The sequence below is a fragment of the Xyrauchen texanus genome, chromosome 40 (assembly GCF_025860055.1).
Source record: "Xyrauchen texanus isolate HMW12.3.18 chromosome 40, RBS_HiC_50CHRs, whole genome shotgun sequence".
Taxonomy (NCBI): Eukaryota; Metazoa; Chordata; class Actinopteri; order Cypriniformes; family Catostomidae; genus Xyrauchen; species Xyrauchen texanus.
Genome location: NC_068315.1, coordinates 6,799,072 through 6,824,810, shown reverse-complemented (window position 1 = coordinate 6,824,810; position 25,739 = coordinate 6,799,072). Strand labels below are relative to the sequence as shown.

General features: G+C 37.6%; 1 protein-coding gene across 6 annotated transcripts in view; it reads right to left on the bottom strand.

The window, feature by feature from the left end:
* sdk2b (sidekick cell adhesion molecule 2b) overlaps positions 1-25,739 on the bottom strand; it is a 436,106-nt gene that overhangs the window by 93,077 nt on the left and 317,290 nt on the right. For all 6 annotated transcript variants that reach the window (XM_052112358.1, XM_052112359.1, XM_052112360.1 and 3 more), the window contains exon 2: positions 18,904-19,063. In XM_052112358.1, coding sequence (XP_051968318.1) covers positions 18,904-19,063 — 160 coding nt within the window. The remainder of the gene's footprint in view (positions 1-18,903; positions 19,064-25,739) is intronic.

Below are 25,739 nucleotides of genomic sequence, written 5' to 3'. Positions count from 1 at the left end.
GTAAATTGTATTTACTACAACATAAGTTCAGCATGGCTGACAAAAGTGTGTCACGAACCCCGCTCCCTCGCTCCGCCCCCTCGAGCTTCCACGCTCATTCCGCCCCCTCGAGCTTCCACGCTCGTTTTGCTCCATCGAGCTCGCACGCTCGTTTTGATCCCTCGAGCATCCACGCTCGTTTTGCTCCTACGAGCTCTCATGCTCGTAGCAGGTCTCCCTCCTCGGGCTCACATGCCCGCTCCCAATGGCCAGAACATTATGACCACCTGCACTCGTCTCTATCACCCCTTTATTCTTTTCACCTGCACTCGTCTCATCACCTTTCATTGTTTACACCTGCACCTTCCCCTATAAATACCACAGCACATCCGTTTCACGGGGGTTGGTTATTGTATTTAGTTTCCCGTGTCTTTGCCCCCCGCTAGTCTCGTCTAGTTTTGATCTCCTCTTGAACTCCTCTTGATTACCCCCTTAGCTTGCCAGCTCCTCATTCCCCTAGTACCCCTGTCTACTCCCTTTGTTAATTTACCCGCCTCTCGATCCTGTATTCCCCGGTTTTGACCCTCGCTCCCCTCTACTACTCTCCCGGATTTGCCCCCTTTACTCTCTTTGATTCCCTGGCTTTTGACCCTACGCTTCCCTCGACAACTCTTCACTGGATTTGCCCGTTTGTACTTTTGCTTGCTTTTATTATTAACAATAAAAGCAGTTTTTGACGTACATTGTGACTGTTTCATCTTGTGTGTGTGTGTCCGGGTTACAAAGTGCTAATGCACCAAGTATCTCTTGGAATATCAACAATAATCTACACTTGCAAATGAGCAGATCTGTGATTCTCTCTAAAAGAAAAAGAAAAAAGGAAAGTAAAAATAAAAGTATTTTTCTAGGTCACTAATCAAAAGCAAATTTACTAAATGTACCATATTAACTAATTTGTACAAAAGGTCAAAAGGCCCATATTCACAAAGAAATCTTCAGGCTAAAAGTAGCTCCTAATGCAGAAATCTTGTCAAGTCAACCTTTATTTATAGAGTACATTAAAAACAGTCTAAGAGAGGAGAAGGTCACTGATATATTGGGGAGCGAGACCAGAGACCAGGACTTCATTTTTAACATCCACTCGCTATCTCCCCTAATCACTTCCTCTCGGGAGAATCCCAGACAACATTTTGGAAGTCCGTTTGACTTTGTTAAGTGAGCGAGGGAATTTTCTACTGACAGATCCTCAACCCCTCGATGGAAGTGAAGTTAGATCAATTAAGCAGTTTAGAAAATGTATATTGATATTTAACAGCGTGTTACATTTAACATGTGTTCATTGTTGTTACCATTTTAGTTTTTTGTAAAGCTTGGTTAATCCTTTCTAACAATTAATTCTAATAAAACAAAATTAAACATATGAGATTTACACATAAACCTCTGAAATTACAGCTAAACTTTACCTGAATCTGTGGTTGCATCAATCTCCGAAAACGTTGTTTTCTTAGGTGCAAAAATCACGAAATAATTCCACAAACTGACATCAGCCTTCTACATGCTCCAAGTGATCAACAGTTAAGGGTGTTCCAGTTAAACCCATCGCACGTCTTCCGCCAGTAGTGGGCAATCACGCAACAAAACAAAACATAAGCACTGACGTACATCCGAGACCATCAGACGGAGGGAAGTTAGCAAGGGAAGGGCATACACATTTGAAGTGGAACGTAGCCCAGATAGTGCCTTGTAGACATACATTTTTAAATCTACCCTGACTTTCAAAGGAAGCCAGTGTAGAGACGCTAAAACAGGGGAAATGTGATCCCTATTTCTTGACCCTTTTAAAAGCCTAACTGTCGTGTTTTGAACCAGCTGTAGGCGGGTTAACGCAGTTTGCGGGAGATCAATGTACATTTGCAGTCTTATCTCTATAGTACAGTTTCTCGTTAAATGCAGTAATCACGTGACTGGATGGTGAAATACATATTGGAATTGTATGCAGATGAGGATATGCATAGTAAAAACTGCCGTTGTACACTCTATATATGGTTATTTTGGGGAGGAGACGGGGTGGGGAATAAATCACAAGCATGTACGCACAATCTTCCACTAGCTGGATTTATTAAAGGAACTATGAGCAAGTTCTGGCATATGTATGGTTTTATAAATCAGATTATTTTTGTGCGTATGCAAAATCTGACTTTTCTGCTTATGTACACTTTTAGGAAGAAAATAAGCAGAGTTTTATATAGGAGGCCCCAGGTATTTATTGGAAAGAAAATGTTTTACTTTAGCGATAGATCTCCGTTGGAAAAAGTTACCCTTGACAACAACACTGATCTGCTTACTGAAAAGTAGTAACGGGTATAAAACCACTCTAAGACTCCTTACATGATCTTGTACATTTGACGACAGAGGACCTAACTGGGCAACCAGGCCAGGTAAGGAGGTCATAGAGGAACCTAAAATCAGAACTTCAGTTTTGCTTTTATTTAATTGTAAACAAACAAAAAAAATTGCCACCTCTCCCACAAATTGAAACAACCAAATTACACTAGAGATAAAGGTTTTGACATATCTGCCCTCCTTGGCCACATCAAAATAAAACTGTGTAGTGCGGATGAATTGGGATCAATCATTCAGTCAATCAATCAATCAACCAATCAATCAATCAATCAGTCAGTCTGTATGTCTGTCTGTCTATCTGTCTGTTTGTCTATTTATATAATTGATGTATGTATGTATGTACAGCATGTACGTATATTTAGCAAAGTGTATGCTGTTACACTAGATTATTGAGTTATTTTTATTTTTTATTTTTACTACTATACCTGGGGTATTTTATTTTGAAAATACTTTTATTGAATAATTTAGTGTTTTGGAGCAGGTCTGGGATCACATGATCACAAGTGTAATTTGTTGTTTTATATTTTCATTTCATTTTCTTTATGTATATTTCTTTAACCTTTTGATACACAATTCCCCACATGCGGTGGTGACTTCACTCTGCTTACATTTAATATATAATTTACCATCTATAAATGTAATGGATGTTAACAAATTATACATCTTTTCAAAGGTCTAAGGGTTCAACATTGATATCCAATCTCTGTTTCATGATAGCGATGCTCCAGAAACAGCAATTTAGTTATTTGTGCCAGGATTACAAATTAAAGCATGCAATATCAAAACGGGACTTCATATCTTTGTTATGAAAACACGATCGCCAGATGAATACATTTCGCCACACTTGGGTCAATTGTCCTTGACAAGCGTTCACTGAAATACATCCAATAGCACTTTTTGTCCATAAAAGTGATAAATCTGAGAAATATTGATATATTCTCCATTGTTTACATGAGATCTTATCATCGTTCTTCAACAAACTATGCAATCTGAGCAGCAGCATTCATGTTGTAAAACTGTATATTATCTTATATATTAGAGTCTCATAAACAAAACGAGCCCATCTCCAAAGTCTTTTTTAAAAAATGCAGCGTAGTTTTCTTCATAATAGCCGAGCAGTGCAGTCAGATTTTGTGTCATCTTGAAAGGCGGAGCCTTAATTTAACTCTGTACACTTCCAGTGATTTTACAGAGAAAAAAAGCTTGCAGGAACCTCATTTTTTGTTCGATCATCTTCAAATTTGAAACATAACTTCTTTAGACTTGTGGCTTTGAGAACATTGTATTTCTGGGTTGTCTTGGCTCTTTTATTATAGATTAAAAATACATGTTCAGCACAAAATATTTCCATTAATATTAACTTCAGCTTCTCTAACTTTAAAAAATAACAATATATATTAATTCTGAAAAAGCCCAAAGTGTCTTCTTTCAAAAGATACTACAACTGTGTTCATACTCCAAAGGGTTCAGTAAATACAACCATTTAAGTTCAAGTATGTCGTTTTCATGGTTTGTGCTCAAAAAGGGGATGCGTATCAACAGGTTAATGTTGTCTTTTTATTTTTATATCATTAATAAGGTTTTATTTATTTATTAATAATTTATAAAAATCATTGCAGGCCTTCCTGCATGTGCTATTAGACCTCTCCAAATGATCCAGAATGCAGCAGCACGTCTGGTCTTTAATGAACCTAAGAGAGCACATGTTTTACCACTCTTTGTCTCTCTCCACTGGCTGCCGGTTCATGCGCGTACCAAATTCAAGGCCCTGATGCTGGCATATAAAACAGTCACTGGGTCTGCTCCAGCATACCTAAAAACATGTATGCAGAGCTACGTTCCCACCAGAAGCCTGCGGTCGGCTAAGGAACGTCGCCTTGTCGTACCAAAACAAAGAGGCACCAAAACACTTTCCCGTACTTTCAGTTTCATCATACCACGGTGGTGGAATGACCTTCCCAACTCAATCCGTGAAGCTGACTCAGTCTCTATCTTCAAAATACGGCTAAAAACACATCTTTTCCAAAAGCACTTAACCAGTCACTAAAAAAAATACAAATATATATATATATATATATTTACAATTCTTGTTGCACTTAAATCTGTTTTGTATACTATTCTGATGCTAGTGAAACTTTGTAGTATGGCAATTTTGGTACCACTGTCTCCTTAAGATGATTCGCTTATGTTTTCCTCTTTTGTAAGTCCCTTTGATAAAAGCGTCTGCCAAATGAATAAATATAAAATGTCAAATGCAATAAATTAGTTGATATGAACAAAATAGCTATACTGAGCATATTAATTTAGGTCATGCGTGATCTTGGGACTAAAGTCGAGACTATATCCGGTCTTGTTCTCTTTTTCTGTGCCCCTGCATAATGAGAGGTATGTTTCTAGTAGCTCCACAAATTGATTAAAGATACTTTTATTACCTATCTATTTTTGTGGTTAAATATGTTTGTTTGTTATGTTCTCTGAAATATTTAATCATGAATTCATGTTGGGAAATTTTAGAGTATGTTTATTCCAAGTTTTATTTCGGGTAATTCCTGTATCTCCACTTCACCTGTGGTTCATGTGCATTTTTCTATTAAGCAATCTGTGTTGGGTTGCACCAGCTGTGCGTAAGGTCTCACTTAAGTTGAGACCTAAAGTTCACACTAAGGGCTAAGTAACTACTAGTTAGTTTGTAACTTAGTCAGTGCTTAATATGGATGCACCACCTGTTCTTAAGACAAGACTAAACAAGTAGCTCATAAGCTCTCCTTAAAGTAATGCATAGTTGCATAATATGATGTTTACCTGAATTAATGTGAATTTAAATTTGATCTTGTTATGATTGATGTTCAAACCTTATTTGCTCACATAACTGTCAGCTGTAATAAATTATATTCCCATTAATACACAATACATAATAAAAGTAGATTTGATAAAAAAATACATTTGCACTGTGTAAATATCAATATATAGGAACTTTATATGGTAAATGGTCTGCACTTACATAGCGCCTTTTTAACCTTAGCGGTATTCAAAGCACTTTACACTGTGAACTCATTCACCCATTCATTCACATACACACATTCACACACCAATGATGGCAGAGCTGCCATGCAAGGCGCTAGCCTACCATTGGGAGCAACTTGGGGTTCAGTGTCTTGCCCAAGGACACTTCGGCATGTGGAGTCGTGTGGGCCAGGAACTGAAACGCCAACCCTGCGATTAGTGGACAACCCGCTCTACCACCTGAGTCACAGCCACCCCTTATTTATCTAAAATAAATAAGGGGTGATAAATAAATAGAATACAACAGGCTTGAAAAATAGACATTTATTCATTTTAATATCCTATATATTTTGAATGCGTTGAAACATGACACCGGGTGACGCACCGTGAAAACTGCACCGTGAGAACATTATCACGCTGAGGATGATGATTGTTTTCTCTCTCATAAATGTAAACGAGTGTAAATGTCAACATCATACTGCATATCGAAAGGATTGAAGCCTGTCAAGCAAAACATCATCATTGATGTCATGAAATATCCATCTGCTTTTTTAGTCCATCTGTTACTCCTTGTCAGAGGCTGCTCCAAATATTTAGGTTATATGTAGGGTTACGTTCTACCTATGTTTAATGGTGCAAGCTCAAATATTTAGTGGTGCATAAATTGTGACTTAATGCCCATTTACACCACAACTAGGCTAAGTTGTAACTTACGTATAGCTGGTGCAACCGGCCCCTGATCCTTTGCCGTCTAAGGGTCTGCAGTTTCACATGGTATTGCTCGATGAAAAGTATATATATATATATATATACTTGTGAAAGTGCAATATCACATTTGTGTTCTCTTTTGTATGATCCATTTGACATGTGAAAAGTCAGTTTCTCTCATATAAACTGTACTTAGGAATTATTTGATGATTAACAGGTACAGTCAGGCAAGATATGTGCACCATGAGAGTGTGTTGTTTTTCAATGCAGGTATGTAAATGGATCATGACTCTTTTATTACTGTTAATTGTATAGTTGTTTATTATAATTTGGGGCATTTGAGAAATTAATAGAATATGTCTAATCTTTGTAATACCTTATATTATTATTATTATATCATATCTTAAATAGACATATCATATATAGTCATTATGCATACTATACAAGTATTGCCATAATTGTTATGTTATAATAATTTTTCGTCCTCACTTTTGCTGTTCCCCTGCATAATGAGAGGCACAGCCAGGCAAGATATGTGCACCGTGAGAGATGCCTGATGTTGTGTGTTGTTTTTCATTGCAGTGCAGAGGAGTGTTAATTAATGAACTGTCAGAGCTTCAATATTGTGTGAGAGAGTCCATCATTCACTTAAACACATCACAACACATACAGTATATATCGTTGTCTGTCTTCAGTAAAAAATAGCTGTTCCCTGTCTACCAATCACGGTGGGCGATTTTTAAGAGCGCGCTAATTAAACGTGGCGCCGTCCATAGCAACGAGATAAACTCCGCCTTACTCTTATCTTAAGATTTCCTTACTACTAAAAGCACACAAGATGCTCTTTAAAACTGTCTCAAATCATGTTTGCACAATTTTGCTCAAACTTAAAGAAATTAAATATAAGAAAAAGCAGATAGCATTTGTAACTTCCATATGCCATATGCGCTATTGATCTTAAACTTTTGGACAACACTGCACATCAAATGTAAACAGTATTTCAAGCATCACACAATGCTAAACTGTCAGCTTAGCTTTCATAACTGTTTTAAGTGCATATTTAATATGGAAAACAACTCTCTTGAATTATGTTAGCCTACGTGAACATCTCTGTAATCTGTCAAACAGTCACACAAGCATGGCTGAGTGCGCTGTCATATTTTAATCAATGTATTTTCCTTATCTTTTCCTGAGGCACTTCAGAGAGAATGAAAACAAAGCTATAGAATAATCATTTTCTCTATATTCCCACCTCATTATGATGAACTTGGATTCCTCTGCGTCAGTGAAGAATGTAAATGTCCTTGCAATACCATGTCCTTCTAGGTAGGTGGCAATTTAACACACTCGATGACTATAAGAAAAATACAATTTGGCTACCTCCTTTTTGATCGAAGTTCATGAGTGTATAAACAGCAAAGATTAAACTATGTCCCAATAGCTTTAAATTAATCTGTCCGTGTCCCCTTCAGTCCTATCAGACAATATGGCAAAACTGCCCAAATGACATATTGAAGGCCTTTCCTTTAAATAAATCTGCTTAAAGACACCTTTGTCAACTTAGGAAAACAATGTGGCATCAAAGCTAACAGACATGAATTAAAAGGCAAAATACTTTTGCTTTCTGGGAGGACAGAAAACTGTCTTGATAATGGAAACTTGTCAAGTCGGTCTAGTTAGGACTAGGTGTGCTATACAGTTAAGTTTTATATTGTACTCTGACCTGTGTATAATAATAGCTTTGGTAAATACACTCATTATCACACAGAGGCAGCTTGTATACCGCCAAAAACCTCATTAAGTTAATTTACTTCTTCTTGTGAAGTGGATGAAATCGGATCACCTTAAAGACCATTTTAATCTGAACAACCGCATCTTCTCTCAGCTCAACTGACCTGGAGCCAAATTAAAATAACCTGAAGCCCCCTGGGCCACACATTAATGGATTGGAATGATCGCAGACCTCATGGATCAATGATGAGGGAGATAAAAGAATGAAACAGCACAGAAATGAGAGAAATAGAGGGAAGGAATGCAAGCGATAGAGAGAGGAAGATGAGGAGGACACTCTGTGTTTCGATCTAGATGCTTTAAAAAGCCATTGACCTCAGATGGCAATCAATACAAACAATGGGGTAGAGCCGGTAAAGAAATCTGTCCAGACACGGAGAATGAGAGACAGAGAGATGGCAAGTGAGATAATGAGACACAGACAGAAAGAGAGAATTAGATTAAAGTGAGAACATGATGTGAATAATTACTGTATATATGAGCAAAGGAAGACAAGAAAACAGGGAGACACCAAGGGACATAGATGGAATATCCTGAGGCATATTGGAAGGTCAGTTGTGTGGCTATTCAGTTTGCAAATGGAATGTGGCAATATCACAATCTGCCGCTCAAAATATATCCATAACTGACCAATTTACAGTTGGGCATAAACATTCAGTGTACATGTATAACATGAGAAACAGTAACAGAATAACCATTATCACAATGAGTAAAGTCAGAGCCAGTTCTAATCTAAAACGCAACATGTCCTAATCCCAGTCTTTCTCTCTCTGTCCAATAATTCCCTACTCTCTTCTTCATTGACATGGAATATAGAAACAAAATGTCGAAGAGGATGAAAAGGGACTTTTAAACAGATAGCTCACCACAAAATTTAAATTCTGTTATCCTTACTCGCATCCTTTCAAACCTGCATCATTTTCTTCCTTGCGTGGAAAATAAGGATTTTTTGGGAACATTTTGATTAGTGCTGATGCCATTTTTGTTCCATACTATAAAAGTGAATGGTGACTGAGCCTATCAGTCTGTAATATTCTTCCAGACATCTCATTTTGTGTTCTATCAACCTCATTCCTGAGGGTCTTTTTGGGGAAACGGATGTGGGATGAACTTCTGACGGAAGTCGTTCTGTAGCATTTGTTAATGTAGGCAGTGGTCATATGGACCCCATTTACTGCTGGTATTAGGATGTGATTCGGATGATCCAATGACAGGTGACGTTTGTGAAATTTTTCCAGTTTATTCATTTATGATGTAGTGATGCTATATATTACAAGTGCCCACAGGAGATACATTTGTGCGATCAAAGGAGATGTGTCTCGTCTGACCATATATGATCGGATCACCCCGAGATACTGTACATCTTAATACTGTGATGATGTGCATTAATTAAAATACCTGTTGTTCTTGAAGAATCCAATAAATGGTACTGTGTTACTGAAAATGTTACAAATGGTTTTGAGAAACAGAGGTATTTAAAATGTAATATTTGTATTCAAAAGTATTTATTGTTTTGAAAAAAAAATTAAACAATTGTTAACACTTAAGTACTATATATATATATATATATATATATATATATATATATATATATATATATATATATATATATATTTTTTTTTTTTTTTATTTGATTTTATTTACTTTTTTATATTATTATTTTATTTATATATTTTATCCACCTGTTTTGTTGGGATTTGATCCATTTAAGAGTTAAAAGTGTGGTCAAAATGCCTTTATATATATATATATTTGTTATGATGTAGTAATTGTTTATATGTATGCAATGTCAGTGATTACTAGGGCATTGTGGTAGGCGGTTGCTAGGGCATTAATAAATTGTTACTAGATAGTTGCTTACCAGCCCAAATCAAAAGAGACCATCACCAAGTCTCTATGACATCCTGATCCAGAGATATAGCATGTGTGGGACCTTTCAGTGGAATTCAATAGGATTTTTCACATATTTTTCATCTGCCAGATGGACGTGTATAATACAAATCATGATTCTGTATTTTTTTCAAAGTTTTTTTTTATCATAATGAAAGAACTACTGTAAATCTAATGTCAAATAATAGTACCACCACTGACATATAAGCCTAGGTTATGCTCTTTCCAAATAAAAAGTGTGAGAAACAAGCCTATGTCAATTTTCATGTTCATAATGAAAAGGTGTGTGTTGTGTAGCTACTCTTAACAGGTTTTAACATTAACAATATTTTACAACAAAACTGCTTCACTACATAATTGTCTGTGTGAATTGCATTTTTAATGTACTTTCACATAAATAAGCGGATCTGGACACAAAACATGAGCTTCACTGACTGATACTCAGACTGATTACATACCTGCATGTCAGTCTAGACAAGTGAGAGGCAAGATTGTGTGGGTGTGGACGGAAATGCCTGGAGTGGTGAAATAGAGTGTCAGGGCTTGAATGACTGGCGTCTTGTTAGAACGCAAGAGTTTAGAAGAGCTGTTATTAAAAGACTATAATGAAGTATCAAACCATATTAGCGATGGGGTTAGCGTGTTGCAGATCCTGCCAGGCACGGTAAATTGCTTCTTGTGTTAAGTATATTAGTGCTAATAGACTAATTAGGAAGTTTGGGAGGTGGTGGGGGTTTACTTATTAGTGTGATAGCAAGGGAAAGCTTCACATATGCCCTGGAACATTTGGCTGATGTTATCAATGCATACTGAACATGCTACACACTGCTATTATTACAAGAGGAAAATAACGATATTCTGAAGAGTGATTCTTGGGACTGAGTTAAAATGTAATACATGTATGACTTGTCCCTCCAATCCATCCATCCTCCATCCTTCCTTCATTCCATGCATCCTCCCTCCGTTCCTTTTTTTTTTAGATGACATTTTAAGAATATTCTGGTCACCCAAAGTAGAAAGTGCCTGTACATGACGTTTAGGCTACATTTTGTGTAAAAAAAAAGAGTAGCTCAGGATATTCTAAGAAAATCTGATTTTTGTGTTTCACAGCAGAACATCATACAGGTTTGGAACGACATGATGGTGATTAAATAATGTAATGCAAACTATTCCATTGAGCAGAAAGATACGTATTCTGACAGGTGGTGCTTGGCTCTGAGTCTAACGTTGCAGAGTTCAGTTAAAAACCAAATTCCGCAACTAGGGCCATATATTCAGGGTGACTTCTCTATCTTCTCCTCTCCCTTCCCTTCTTTCTCTAATGAATATAATTAACCTTTAAAAGAGCCGCGGGCCTGTGCAGCAGGTTGAGGGAGAGTCAGTAGGGGCCATGGCTCCACACATTGATTGATTGATGTTTCAGCCAACGGAGCACAATGTCAGGTCCCCTTTAATTAGCCTTCCGTTAACGGAGAAGAGAAAGGCACGAGATAGACCGGAAAAGCCGGAGATGAAGTTCAAATGCTCCCCGACTGAGAAGAGTGACAAACAGACACCTGTCAGTGCTGATGTTGCCTTGGTAACCTGTCACTGGTCAGACTGTCCGTGACTGTGGCTTTAACATATTCACAAGAGCAAATACGCAACTCTACAAAAATGTCAGATTAAAAAGTTTCCAGTCAATGAACTTCAGTATACTAGTTTGCTTCAACAGGCACAACTCTTACCTATAATTAAACGCCCACAAATACGCTTACATCATGCCATCTTGACTTATATGACTGAAGACCTTGACTGTCAACTTCAGTATTACTTGAATGTCTTTAACTATTCAATTAAATGCAATGGTAAATTAAAGAAAAGGATATTGTAAGACTCCTGGAGAGGTTAAAGTACTTAAGGGCTCAAGCTCAAGAACTGAAGAGTATCAGTTGATGTGAATATGCTGAAAAGGCTTGTAGACCACCATAAACAAGGACCAGATGGCTCATCATTTCAGTGGTAGTCAGCCTTGAATTTAATGAAGTAGACTGAAATGGAATAAAATTCAAAGACATTCACTCTAATGCATTCATCAGCTGGAAGATAACCTTTTAATAAAATATTTTACCTATGAACATGTTATTATAGTCAACACATGGGATATTTATGAAAATATCCTTTGTGCTTTTATATTTCACCCAGAAATGAAAATTCTGTCATAATTGACTAACCTCCCTGTGGTTCCAAACCTGTATGCCATTTTTTTCCCGCTGAACACAAAAAGAGACGTTAGGCAGAATGTTAGCCTCAGTCACTCACTTTTCAATACTTTCAAAGCGAATGGTGAGGTTAACATGCTGCCTAACATCTCCTTTTGTGTTTCACATAAGCAAATCACACAGATTTGGAACAAAATGTATATTATGCAAGACTTTTTATTTGTTGGTGAAATATCCTTTTAATAATAATTGTTTTAAATAATACTTATACGTTTATACATTATCTGAAAACAATGTGGTGCACGTTTGACATTGCTAACTGGAAACATTTAATTCATTAAAATAATAATAATAAGTTTTGATGGCTGCTAATTGTTTAAACAGTATTGTAATGTTCTGATAAATATGTCTAATTAGTGGAGAAAGATGAATTCTACATATAAGGGAATACATAAAAAAAATATGAATTTACTAATATTTTGTCACATGAAGTGTATTCAATAATATACATTTCTCTGTGACTGTGACATCCAAAAATTAGAAAGTTAGACCAGCTGGCTCAAACTGGCTTATCCTGGTTTAGTGATAGTCTAGATGGTGAACCAGCATAGCCACATTTTTCACCAACAAAAAATGCTGGAAAACCTACCAGGTTTCTTAACTAGCTTAACCAATCTCCCTTAGTCAACCAGCCTCATCAGAAAGATCACATGCTGGTTGACCAAGGGAGACTGGTTAAGATAGTTAAGAAACATTCCAAATGACAGATAAGATGTATCTTCCCAGTCCACCCCTGATGCACACACAAATGCACTGCCAGACAGACACACACACTCATGCTGCAAAGCCAACATTTCATCAATGAAATAATGCTGTTTGGAAGTCTCATATTTCAGGTACAGAAGAGAATCCATTAGCACTGTCTGGACTTAAAGTACTTCTCAGTAAGCGTGCTGGTGTCAGATCACAGAAATCTAGCAAATGCTACAACAGACCACGCTAATGTTTACAGCCAAAAAGAAAACAATACTATGCTTTTTTCTGCTTCAGTGTGTCTTTGATATCTTGGCGAAGTACACAAAACAATGCGTCTTCTGCAGATGTACAATGCAGGTGATTTAATTTGGTCTGCAGGCAAAGTAACAAGAAGTGCAGATAATGGCTAAAAAATAATCATTGCATATCATTAATGAATGGCACTGCCTTCAGTAACCAAACAAGAGTGGCAGAAGCAGTTATGTTGACACTAATGGCAGGTATGTTGATATAAGAAAAGTGTCTGCATGGATTAAGAGCAGAGAGAGTTTTATGGGAACACAAGAGAAGGGTTGTTTTAGTAGTGGCGAAAGACTGTGTAAGTTTCTTTGACTGTAAGCGAATGACTCCATTACAATTGATTTTAAATCTTTTTTACCTGGAGGACAGTAAATGAAGTGTGAAATGGTGAGCATTTGTAGTTCCCCCAAAAAACTATTTGGACACATACAGATGTGTAAGTCACACTTAGAAATTTATGAATGTCATTGCATTAGATAACAACTTATCAAACCAAGTGACATATGCAAACTAATGATGCTAGACCTTTTTCATTGAATTAACTTTACATTTCTTTGCCATTTTACATTCACATTTATGCATTTGGCAGACACTTTTATCCAAAGCGACTTACAGTGCACTTATTACAGGGACAATCCCCCCAGAGCAACCTGGAGTTAAGTGCCTTGCTCAAGGGCACCAACAGTGGCATCTTGGTGGTGCTGGGGCTTGAACCCCCGACCTTCTGGTCAGTAACCCTGAGCCTCAACCACTGAGCCACCACTGCGAATTTTGAAAGTTATGTTTAACCAACTGGTGCCAAGGTTGCGAATGCCAAGCTGCCAAGTCAGTTCCAACTGGTGTTGCTAATCACATTGATAACATACATGATCCATTAACATTTGAGAACCAGAAAGAGTGTAAAAACTTATTTTTGTCTAAAGTTTTGCTTGAAAAGTGTGCTTAAGCTATATTTCTTTAAAATAAATGCCATTTGGTTTGATATATAGTTATCTCATACTATATAATACTCATGCAATTTTAAGAGTAGCTTAAGTCCAAATACTTCTGAAGACCACTGTAGATTCAAAACCCATGTATCAAATGCTATCTACACTGGTGAAATGGCAACTAAACAATGTTAAAACATTGTTAGAGGTTTAACAATTAACGTGCATATGGTTCAGATGGTGTAGTGCTTGAAAAAGTGTGGTAAAAGGTGCTCTATGAATAATAAATCAGTTTAAAAAATAAATAAAAATGAGGATGTGTAATGGCAAGACTGTATTTCATAAAATCTTTCACTGAATTTCTATGAGAGCACAGTGAGAAGTCATCCCTGCCCATCCAGACAAGGCAAATTACTGCACTGAACTTGAGATAATTTGTGCAGATCCAACGTGAAATTGTCCCTCTTAGTGTGAAAATATGGTGTTAGAGGCTGCAGCAAGAGTGGAACTTGTTTGCTGAGAAGTTAATATGAGAGAGAAAAAACGCAAAGTATGAGAGAAAAAAACAAACAAGGGAAACAAGAGTGAGAAAAGTGAGAATGGCCTTAAAACACGACAGCTAGTCATCAATCTGGTGATAAAAGGCTAGATTGCTCTTTATGTCTATTACTTAATTTCTGGTCTGTTCCTCACACAAAGCTCAAATGGCTTGGAATATAAAAACAGAAGAGACTTGGAATAGAGTGCATATTGTGAATATAGTTGTTTGGACTTCTTTAAAGGGACAGTTCAAGCAAAAATGAAAATTATGCCATAACAGATGTATATAACTTTCTTTCTTCAGCAGAACACAAATTAAGATTTTTAGAAGAATATCTCAGCTATGCTGGTCCTCACTATGCAAGTGAATGGTGACCAGAGCTTTGAAGGTCAATAAAATGTAATTAAAGAGGCATAAAATTGATCTATATGAAGTTAAATCCGTATCTTCTGAAGAAACATGATAGGAAGTGAGAAATAGATCAATATTAACTCAATCTCAACCTCTGACCAGCAGGTGGCTGAATGTAAAAGTGAAAATGTAGATTTACAGTTAAAAAGGACTTAAATGTTTATCTGTTTTTCACCCACACCTATCATATTGGTTCAGAAATAATGATTTAACCACTGGAGTCTTGTGAATTAATTTATACTGCCTATTGGACCTTCACAATTCTGGTCACCATTCACTAGCATTTTGAGGACCTACAAAGCTGAAATATTTATAAAACAATTATATTTGTTTGTGTTCAGCAGAAGAAAGAAAGTCATACACATCTGGGATGGCATGATGGTGAGTAAATGATGAGAGAATTACACATTTTGGGTGAACTATCCCTTTAAAAGTATATTTATTAAGTGTTGTTTTTTTTTTTTTTTTTGTTGCTTGACAGCCCCTGTCCCATCCACTCTCATTGAATGGAAAAGGATAGCGTGGAAATTTAGCCTAACTGTAGAGAAAGTCATATAGGTTTTTTAAAAACATAAAGGTGAACAGTTGATATCAGAACTTTCTTTTTCAAGTGAACTAACTATTTAACCAACTGATGAACCTGTCGACCAAACAACTAATTGACCAACGAACTGAATGACCAACCAACTATCCAACTGACAAATCAACCAAGCAAATTATCAATTTACAAACCAACAAACTGACAGACTAACTTACAGACCAACCAAATGACTGACCAACAAACCGACAGACGAACTGACCGGCCAACTGATGAAACAACTAATTGAACAACCAACTGACCGACCGACTGACAGACTAACCAAATGGTCAACTGACCAACCAACTGACCCTTTAACCAACCAACTGGCCGACCAACCAACTGACCAACTAACCGGCCAACCAACTGACTGACCAACCGACTGGCCAAAAGACGTACAAACCAATCAAACGACCAACTTACGGCCAACCAACTGATTGACCAACTAAATGTCAGATCGACCAACCAAGCATCAGACAAACTGACTGGTCTACTGACAGACCAACCAAGCAAACATCCAACTGAACAACCAACCAAACAACTGACCATATGACCAACCAATCAAATGACTGACCAACCGACAGACCAATCGAATGACCGACTAACCTGCAAACTGACCAAACAAATGACTGACCGACCAACCAAATGACTGACCGACCAACCAAATGACTGACCGAATAACCAACCAACCAACTGACTGGCTCACTGGCCAAACTGATTGGCCAACAACCAACTGACCAACCAAATGAACGACCAACCAATCAACCAGCTGATGAAAAAATAACTGACCAACAATACGACTGACTAACTGATAACAAACCAAGTGAAAGACCAACCCACTGACCAACCGGCTGACCAACTGACTAACATTGAGAGTCCACCAAAATGTTATACTCACTAATTAAGGGTGGTTTGTTTCATACCGTTATATTTTTCTTAAATGTTGTATTTAATCCTGCAAAGCACTTGGTCGTGTCAAACAGAGACATAAAACGACTGAGCTCAACAAATGCATGGGCAGGCTGATATCATTAGTGCCACAGTAGCAGAGTCAGCTGAGCTGACATTAGTGAACAACACTATAGCCAGACAACAATTGATTGGGCTCATTTGGGAAAGACTCCTTTGGGTACAAGAGAATGTGGTCTCACATACACACACACAAGTACATCTGTCAGGGGGCTAAGCAAGGAAAGGTCATTGCGAGAGCTGGCAAGCTTTTATACAACCATTCATCACCCAATCTCTTTGCATAGACCGTCCATGGCCAAATTACCATTGAACTTTGCTGACCCACACATTCACATGCCTTCAACTGTCATAGGGGAGCACACCAGTGACACAGGAGAGATCTTATACAAACACAAGTGTGCGCATATGCCTGACAGTTGGGTTTGCTTCACAAGCTTTGTGAGTTTCTTATGTCGCCCGTTGAAACTCTCATGAGGTTCTGCTGTGATCAATGTCTCTGGTCTACTTGACCTCTAGAACTGTCTGATTTAGCAATCTCTCACTCACTCTAAAACATTATAATGCTTTCATTGTCTTATTCTGCATTTGTTTGTGTGAATGATTCTAAATGTATAATACAGAGTCATAGACCTGTGTACGATAAGTAGATTTTTAATATTTAAAGATAATGAGTGCGTTAACATGCAAATTCTTACACCGATTAAGCAACCGACAATGTGTAAGATCATTTAAATACCTTAAATGGTTTTTAAGCAAAAAATACAGTTGGGACACAAAGATTTTTGCTCATTACCCCGATTTCGTGTTGCATGTAAACACCTTCACCAGCATTCTTACTAGCTGATCCAGTGTGCACAAATGTTGTGGCATGAATGATTTGATATCAAAAACAGAGAATAATTGATGACTCAAATCTCATATAAACACGGTTTTCTTGCTTTGCCAGATTTGTTCAATAAACTGATTTTAGGTGGTTATAATTGATTCAGTGTGCATGTACTCTAAACAAACTCACTGTTTACATGAACATCAATTTTCAATTTAAGCCCATATTTATTCTAATGAAAATACATTTACATGCTTCACAGCTATTGCTATATTCCAGCATGTATGATAATCAATATATTTCAAAATATTTTATCTCTCTGTCTGAACAACTCAGTTATAGTGAATATTCTGAATAAGTTACTTCTAGATTTCTAGAAACCGGAATATTGCTGGGTAATGGCAATCTGGTTTACAAATTTACATGATGACACATATTCTGATTCATAATATGGCCAAATTGAATTTCATGTGCATGTAAATGAAGTCATTGTCAGCAAGGGCTTAAAGTAGCTCAGATGACGTGAGATAAGATCAAAAAGTCCACGTCCTCAAGGACAGCATAGTGACCATCACACCAGGCTCAAAACTGTACCTACATTTACATTTATGCATTTGGCAGACACTTTTATCCAAAGCGACTTACAGTGCACTTATTACAGGGACAATCCCCCCGGAGCAACCTGGAGTTAAGGGCCTTGCTCAAGGGCCCAACAGTGGCATCTTGGTGGTGCTGGGGTTTGAACCCCCAACCTTCTGGTCAATAACCCTGAGCCTCAACCACTGAGTACCTCATCCTGTTCCTCAATGTTACCAGCCACCGCTATCTTTTTAATTAAATCTCCATTCACAACACCTCCAGAGTTTATATTATATTCAGAGCAAAGTTAATTAAAAGAAACACTGAATTGGACAACCTGGGTAAATTTGATGGCAGATACAAATGTCTTTAAATATGATTTCCTGCTTTCCCAAATTGTAGAATTATTTCTTTGAATCTTTGACTCAGAAAATAAAGATGGCACAAACTGTGTGTGATCACATTCCAGCTGTTCTAATTGCAAGGAGACAAGAGGTACAATTATAGGTTTTATTAAAATAAAACAAATATTTTATCATTTTAGTTTCTGCCAAAGCTAGGGGAAGATTTGCATGGCTTTTGTTTGAGATAAAAATGTAGCTTCAACACCATGCTGGTGCTTTTCAAGAGTGGGTATGCAGAGACATGGTCTGCATACCCATAGTCAACTATGGTCTGCAATGTTAATCCCAAAAGCAGCTCGAAGCACTTCTAAACATTACCTAACCAAGCACAGGACTGTATTTTTACAATACTTATTCTAGCAATAGCCAAAAGACAAGAACACTAATCTAACATCACCATTTAGTTTTGGCCATTTGTTGCAAAGTCACATACATTTGTGAGGTCTTCCAATCATTTTCATGATTTCAATGGGGATCTATGAATATGAGCTGTGTCAGATTTCTTTAAGTTCATCTATGTAGTCTTAAAGTGATTGCCACTGAGCTTCAAATCATACTGTTTTAAAGAATTAAACCTTTATGCAAAAAAATGTAGGAATGCTTATTAAAGCTGTTATTACACAACATGCTCACCTGTACTCCAGTGAGAACCGTGTGAGCTCTGTGTCATTGTGGATCCATTTAAATTCCAACGGCCAGCTACCCTCTGCCATACAGGTCAGAACCAACCGGTTCCTCTCCAGATGCAGCTGACTTGGAACCGGTTCTGTCTTAAAGTATGGAGGAACATCATCTACAGTGAGACACAAAGAAAGACAGAGATTGAGAAATGGACATGGTCAGAGACGCATAAACCATATATGCAATGTATGCAGCGCATGGGGTAATTTCTTAAACGATCAAGGCGGAATGCCGCCACCCCCCCTCCCGCATTGATGTTGCATACACAGCCATGGCCAACATGGCCTTTTAAGAAAATCAGCTATTGGTATTTCATTCTATGGTTGACCCTAAAACCTTTAAAACTTACTATGAAATAATCAAAAAAAATAAATTTTCAAAAACAACTTCAAAACATTGTGCAGTGTGGATAACCTATGGCACAAATGACAACCAAACAACAACGGTCTCCCTTAAGTTGTAAAATTGATAAACATCCGATACAGTTGGATTAACCAAATAAATGAAAGTAGTAAACATGTAAAATCTGAATGAGAAAAAAAAATAAAAAGTGTGAATTAGTTATTATTCAGAAATAACACTGTTTGGCCTGCAGCAAATAATGCTCTCCGACTCTTATTTTATTGTGCTCTCAGCCCGCTACTCATATTTGCACATGGAACTTCAAACATGGCCAACTGTTTTGTTTGCAGTTCTACAAACCTACAGCCCTGACACACAAGCTTATGTTTACTGTCAAGCTAGACTTTATAGCTTGCAATACCCTGATGAAAAATCAAACAAGAAACCCCCATAAACCAGCCTAAGGCAGTTTGCTGGATAATGTTCAGACTGGTGTTGTTTGATGCTTTTAGAGTGGTTTTGGCACTTGTTAGATTGGGCAGGCTGGACCAGCTAAGACCAGCGAATCACTTTATTTTGGTTTGAAATGGTCTTTTCAGCAATGTACGTATCTATATACAGTCTAATTTAGTAGCACACATCACAGTCACGTCCTGTCATACTAGATAGATCCATCCATGCTCATATACGATCCATGGCAGATTCATGTTCATCTAATGGAAAGATGCCTGGAGCAGATTGGTGTCCTGTTCTTGTAGAAGAAGGAATATCAGGAGAGCTACCCCAATGGTTACTCTCAACATGCAGAGCCAGAGAATACAATTTCGATTCTGATCCTAATCATCAGTGTAAATTTAGAACAAATTAACTGAATGGTTGGATAATACAATTATAAGATTGAATGATAATCAACCATTTAAATGAAACTGTCAGAATGATCTATTGGGGCGACAGTTTGCAGTACCTCTCTGATTTCACTAATATAAAGGTGGAAGTTTTAAGCTCTTTGAGGGGGAAAGGAATTCAGTGGATGAATCCCAATTAACATACTTTCACTATGCATTAAAACAGTATGAAAGTACATAACAAATATTGGCCAAATGAATTTGAACTGAAATTGCACCAAATGCCATAACGTTGGATTGGACACATAACTTTTGAAGTCAACAACAAAAGATGTGGGAAGCATTTTCTCCTTCCTAAGTTGATAAGCCTATTTTTATGTCATGGTTGCATTACAATATTTTGTTTAAGCATTGCTTTTCCCCTTCTGCTATTCACAACCCATTCAAGACAGAACTGGGATCCGTTTTTGGGTTGTATTCCACCAGTTGGGAAACTTTTCATTTGTGGACTGTTCGGCAATGTTGGGGCACTGCCATGTTATAAATCTGCATCTTGACACTAGAGACCCCTTCGTTGCTTAGCTGGCTGTTTGCACTTGCGTGCAAGATTTAGCATTGAGCTAACATCATTAACTTCAAATTTGTTATAACCTAAAGCTCAACAAATGGTGTGAGTTTGGGGTGGAACTATCTGTTTGTACAGCCAATCTGTTTGAAAACAGTGATTATTTTTGCAATTCCATTTGTTGACTCTAGTGGCAAAGTAAGTGGACACTTCAGCATTCACTATCAGGTCTTTACAAAAACTGCTGTGGCAGTTTCAGCCAGTTTTTCTACTGATAAATGAAAAGGTTCAAAAGTAAACTTCATCTTCCATTAGGGACTGTGTGCAAAAAGCATGCACAGATTATTCCATAAAGCATGATTACTTTGAAAATCCATGGGAAATATTGTGCCATCCATATAGCTTTGAGAAAGTCCTACCGTTTTCAACATAATGTGATGCAGTAAGCACTAATCCTAATCTTGCATACTATTAAGGAAGAATATTATGCAAATTAAGATTCAACAACAGTAAAGTCTGAAATAAAAGAGCTTTACATGTGCAATAGCTGGTTACTCACAGGAGCACATGAGAATTCAGAAAGAAAGAGAAAGGAGGGGGTAGTGTTAATGTGATGCATGGTTTGGGATATTAGCAAAATTTTATGAAAATGAGGCAAAAAGAGCCGCGCTCTTGAGAGATTTGATTAGATGAGTTAGGCTAATTGTTCCCAAGCGTTTCAAACTCTGCTTTCATCACTGATAGAGAGATAAGGAGACAGGGAGAGAGAGAGACCAAAATGAGAGATACAGTTAAAACAGGCAGAAGACATTGATCATCGATGAGCATCAGGGCTTGTGTTTCTCCCTCTCTCATTAGAGTACAAATGATCTGGTTGACTAAAAGCCTTAATGATCCATCAGTGGAGCTAACAAACACCCTGATGGGTCTCCGAGGGGCCGAATGTAGCAGAGATTCAACACTCAGGTCACAGAGTCTCTATTAATGATACAGTAAATGGCAGCAAAGATGGCATAATGCCTTACTGTAACCTTACATGAGCAGACCAGTAACGAGTGCTCTGGAAGCCAATTGTGAAAATTGTACAGGGACGTATGGGATGAGAATCTTAATTGACATATGGAAGCATGCGGATGGAGGAGTCAGTGGGCATTCCAACATGCAACATGAGTGTGAGTAAATGATGGGAGAATTTTCATTTTAAGATGAACTTGAAAATAGAGAAGGCATTTTTCAAAGTAGTTACCACTGCAAGTATTCCGAGAAAATCCACCCTAATGGGTGCTGGCGTTAGATCTTGACAAGTGAAAAGAGTTGTGCTCAAGAGTTGGTTTTAAAAAGCCTGTCAAAGAAGTTCAAAACAAGAGGTTGGACGCTCTCAGAAGCTACACAGCAATTACGGTCACTTTGCGTCTCCTGTGCTTGTTATCATGAGTGTAGAGAGGAATGTGATGGGTTAGAAGGGGAACCTGGGAGCCACAGTAGTTGTTTTGGCGACCGGTTGTCAAGGAGTCAAAAGAGGTGTGGTGGCTGATCTTGCAAAAGTTGCTAAACACCACATGGAGAATTACTCTTCTTAACATATTAATGACTATCATACATACATATCCACACACACACACACACACACACACACACACTAATCACATAATTAAAAATCTATCAGTCTGTCTCTCATAATGAGCGATCACGCAATGGATTCATTAAAGTAAACTAGGAATCTGCCATGGTTACAAACACACAGATACAAACACATACACAAGTTTGGCTACATTATCTCAGTGAAATGTCCAGTGGGGGCGCCTAAAGCGAGTGAAATGGTATTTTAATCAGACAAGGTGAATGTTAGATGGATGATTTAATGTGTAAAACTTACTGTACCTCCCCAAGCTAAAACTTAAACCTAGAGTGATCTAAAATCAAGAGGTAGACACAAGACAGAAATCTAGTATGAAAAGCAAATTTTTCTGAAGCAACTACACTTCAAAATACGAATTCCAACAGTCTAACAGGTGAGCTACAGCAAAAGCTAATCACATTTGTAAATCTGTGATAGAATTTATCACAAGCATTAAAATGTATTGTTTTCATGATGCATTATATTAGAATTCTTTAGATATCTGGGTAGCTCAGTGAGTAAAGACGCTGACTACCAACCTTTGAGTCATGAGTTTGAATCCTGGGCATGCTGTGTGACTCTAGCCAGGTCTCACAAGCAACCAAATTGGCGCGGTGGATAGGGAGGGTAGAGTCTCATGGGGTAACCTCCTCGTAGTTGCTATAATTAGGTTCTCGCTCTAGTTGGGGCACGTGGTGAGTTGTGCATGGATGCCACAGAGAATAGCATGAAGCCTCCACACATGCTATGTCTCGGTTAGGTTAAGTTTTAAGGTTTAGTGTAGGGAGGTCGGTCAGTTTTGTTGATTTGAAACTCGATAGTGCATTAATCTTTAAAACCTAATCTGTTTGGGAGAACAATTAACTAAATTTTAGTGGCATAAGTAGACATTTCTAAACTGGCACACTACGTGTAATGAACCACATATTGTCATTTGGCAAAAATCTCACCGCAGGCACATACTCTTCATGAGATCAGGCTGTGATTTTTTTATATATACTTATTTATTTATTAATCATTGTACAGGTTTTGAAGTGAAATGTGACCTAGCCTGTTTTCGTGGTATCCTCTGAAGAATCCAGGCCAAGTATCAATATTGATTCGACACTCTATATGACAACGAGAAAACTCTATGGTATTCTAGACCAAAATAAATAAGAACAAATGAAATTACAGCATTCATATGTAAATATTTTGCTCCCAGCATCTCAGTGGCATTTCATTTTAATCCCTGCATGGCCTATATAAGGGAGGATCTCCAAAAACAGCCTCATAATTTCAGTTCAAGTGCAGACAGAGAATTCTTCTACTACACACAACACCTGCACAACTGGTGAGTGTGTTTCTCTCTCTGCGTAAGTTTCCCTCAGTGTCCTCCCATCACCCTGTCTTCTACTCGCATGCATACTTCATATAGAGTCAGTGGAGCCTGAGGGCATTCAGTACATACACACGCACAGAGGGAAGCAAAGGGCAGGTGCATCTAGTCAGATACACTGCAGGCAAGCACATACACTTCCAGAGGAACAAATGCATGCATATTGGGGAAAAAAGACAAATAAACTATATAAATGCTAACATATAAAAGTATAAAAAGTAAATAAATCTAAAAACACAGCATTTGTGCTTGCAAACTGAGAAAGGCCTTTTGAAGTTATCATGAAATGCAGTTCGCAACTCATTTTACTTTCGCAGTGTGACATATTTCCTAGACAGATTGGAACAGGGTATGTTCATTGAGATGTAATGTAGGCTGGGACTTAATTTTATATATCTGGCATTGAAAGTGGCATTACAGTACATATCAGAATGGATGGCTCTAGGGTGACAAAGTAGAAGAAATTACACATTTTTAAACAAGAGCCTCCATTTTCTATGGTTCCCACAATGAAACACCTCTAAACCAGCATTTCCTTGATGGAAAATGGCCTCAGTGATGTGTAACTACACTGAACTAAGCAGTGCACCAGATAAGGGAGCATGTCTCGTCGGCGAGAATGGTGCATCCATCCGGATGGAGAGAGAAACACAAAGGAAAGTCCAGTGCCTCTATCCTTCTTATGACAAGAGCCGGAGCCTCAAGGCTCATATAGCTCCTTTCAGAGACCTCATGGTTTGACGGAGCATTACTGAAGCGTCCCCTCATGTGTTGTTACTTAAAAGGAAGAACATAGTCCTCGCTTCAGCGTGAGTCACTAGTAACCAACATTAGACAAATTTATGCACTAAAGTAAGAAAATCTGGCGAAATGGCGCCAAAGCATCCGCCTATATGGGTTCCGTGACGCAGCCCCCTATGGGTGTCGCTTCAGAGCCATCGGCCGATAAATTGTTGTAACTGTATACAGGCTTCAGACCTCCTGCTTAATTAAATCTGACTTGATAATTCCTTCAAAATTATTTTGGGTTTGCATCAGTTCAGCAAGACAACCTCTAATATATTGCATCCAAAGTTATGAAGTGCTGTGTGTGGCTACAGAGAGGGAATTCTAGAGGCCACCCCCTAGTGAATGAATATGAATGAATGAGGAGCAGCATTAGAGTAAGGGGCCATTCAAACAGGACACGTTCTTGTGATTAAGCTACATAAAGTGCAACAGAATGAAACAAATGAGGTTTGACACATATGTGTTAAGTTTTAACTAATCGTAAAAATGTGCAGCTCACAAGCTGAAGCTTAAAAAACAGATGTAAAAGCTTTTTAATAGCTATTAGTAGTTAGTACATAAATAGTCAAGCTACTTTGTTGAAAAAAGTAGTTAGCTGCACTAAAAGCTCCTAGCAACAAGTTGATAACTACCATAAAGCAATTTTACATGTACATAGCCAAATAATTAAAAACTACTGCTGACGGAATGCAAGAATACATCTTCTGTAAACGAAAACAAGCAGTTACACAAAATATCTAAACTAAATAGAAGTTGAACGAGTCCTGCAACAGATGGTATGGACCCCACAGACCCCAGATCTCAACATAATTGATTCAGACTAATATTACATGAAGAAACAGAAGCAATTGAGCCTAAATTCGTAGAAGGACTGTGACAAATCTCCAATAAACTTGGAACAACCTACCAATAACATTGAAAAACTATGCACAGATATACAAAGAATTGGTGCAGTTTGGTGGTCATAGCAAATGTTGATTTAGCTTTTTTATGTTTACTGCTCTTTGTATGACGTTAATTGATAAGAATAAAAAGAATAAAAAGTGGATTTATTGCATTATATTTTAAACATCCTCACTGTACATTTTCCACACATGCCTAAAACGTTAAGAAGCTCCAATGTTGCCGTTGTTAATTCATTTTTTGGTAACCAACTGCACCATGTGCCAGCCAAACTTCACTTCATCCTACTAAGACAGACTTCATAGAGGATTAGTTAATTTGGGATGACGTCAAGGACTTTAAAACTCT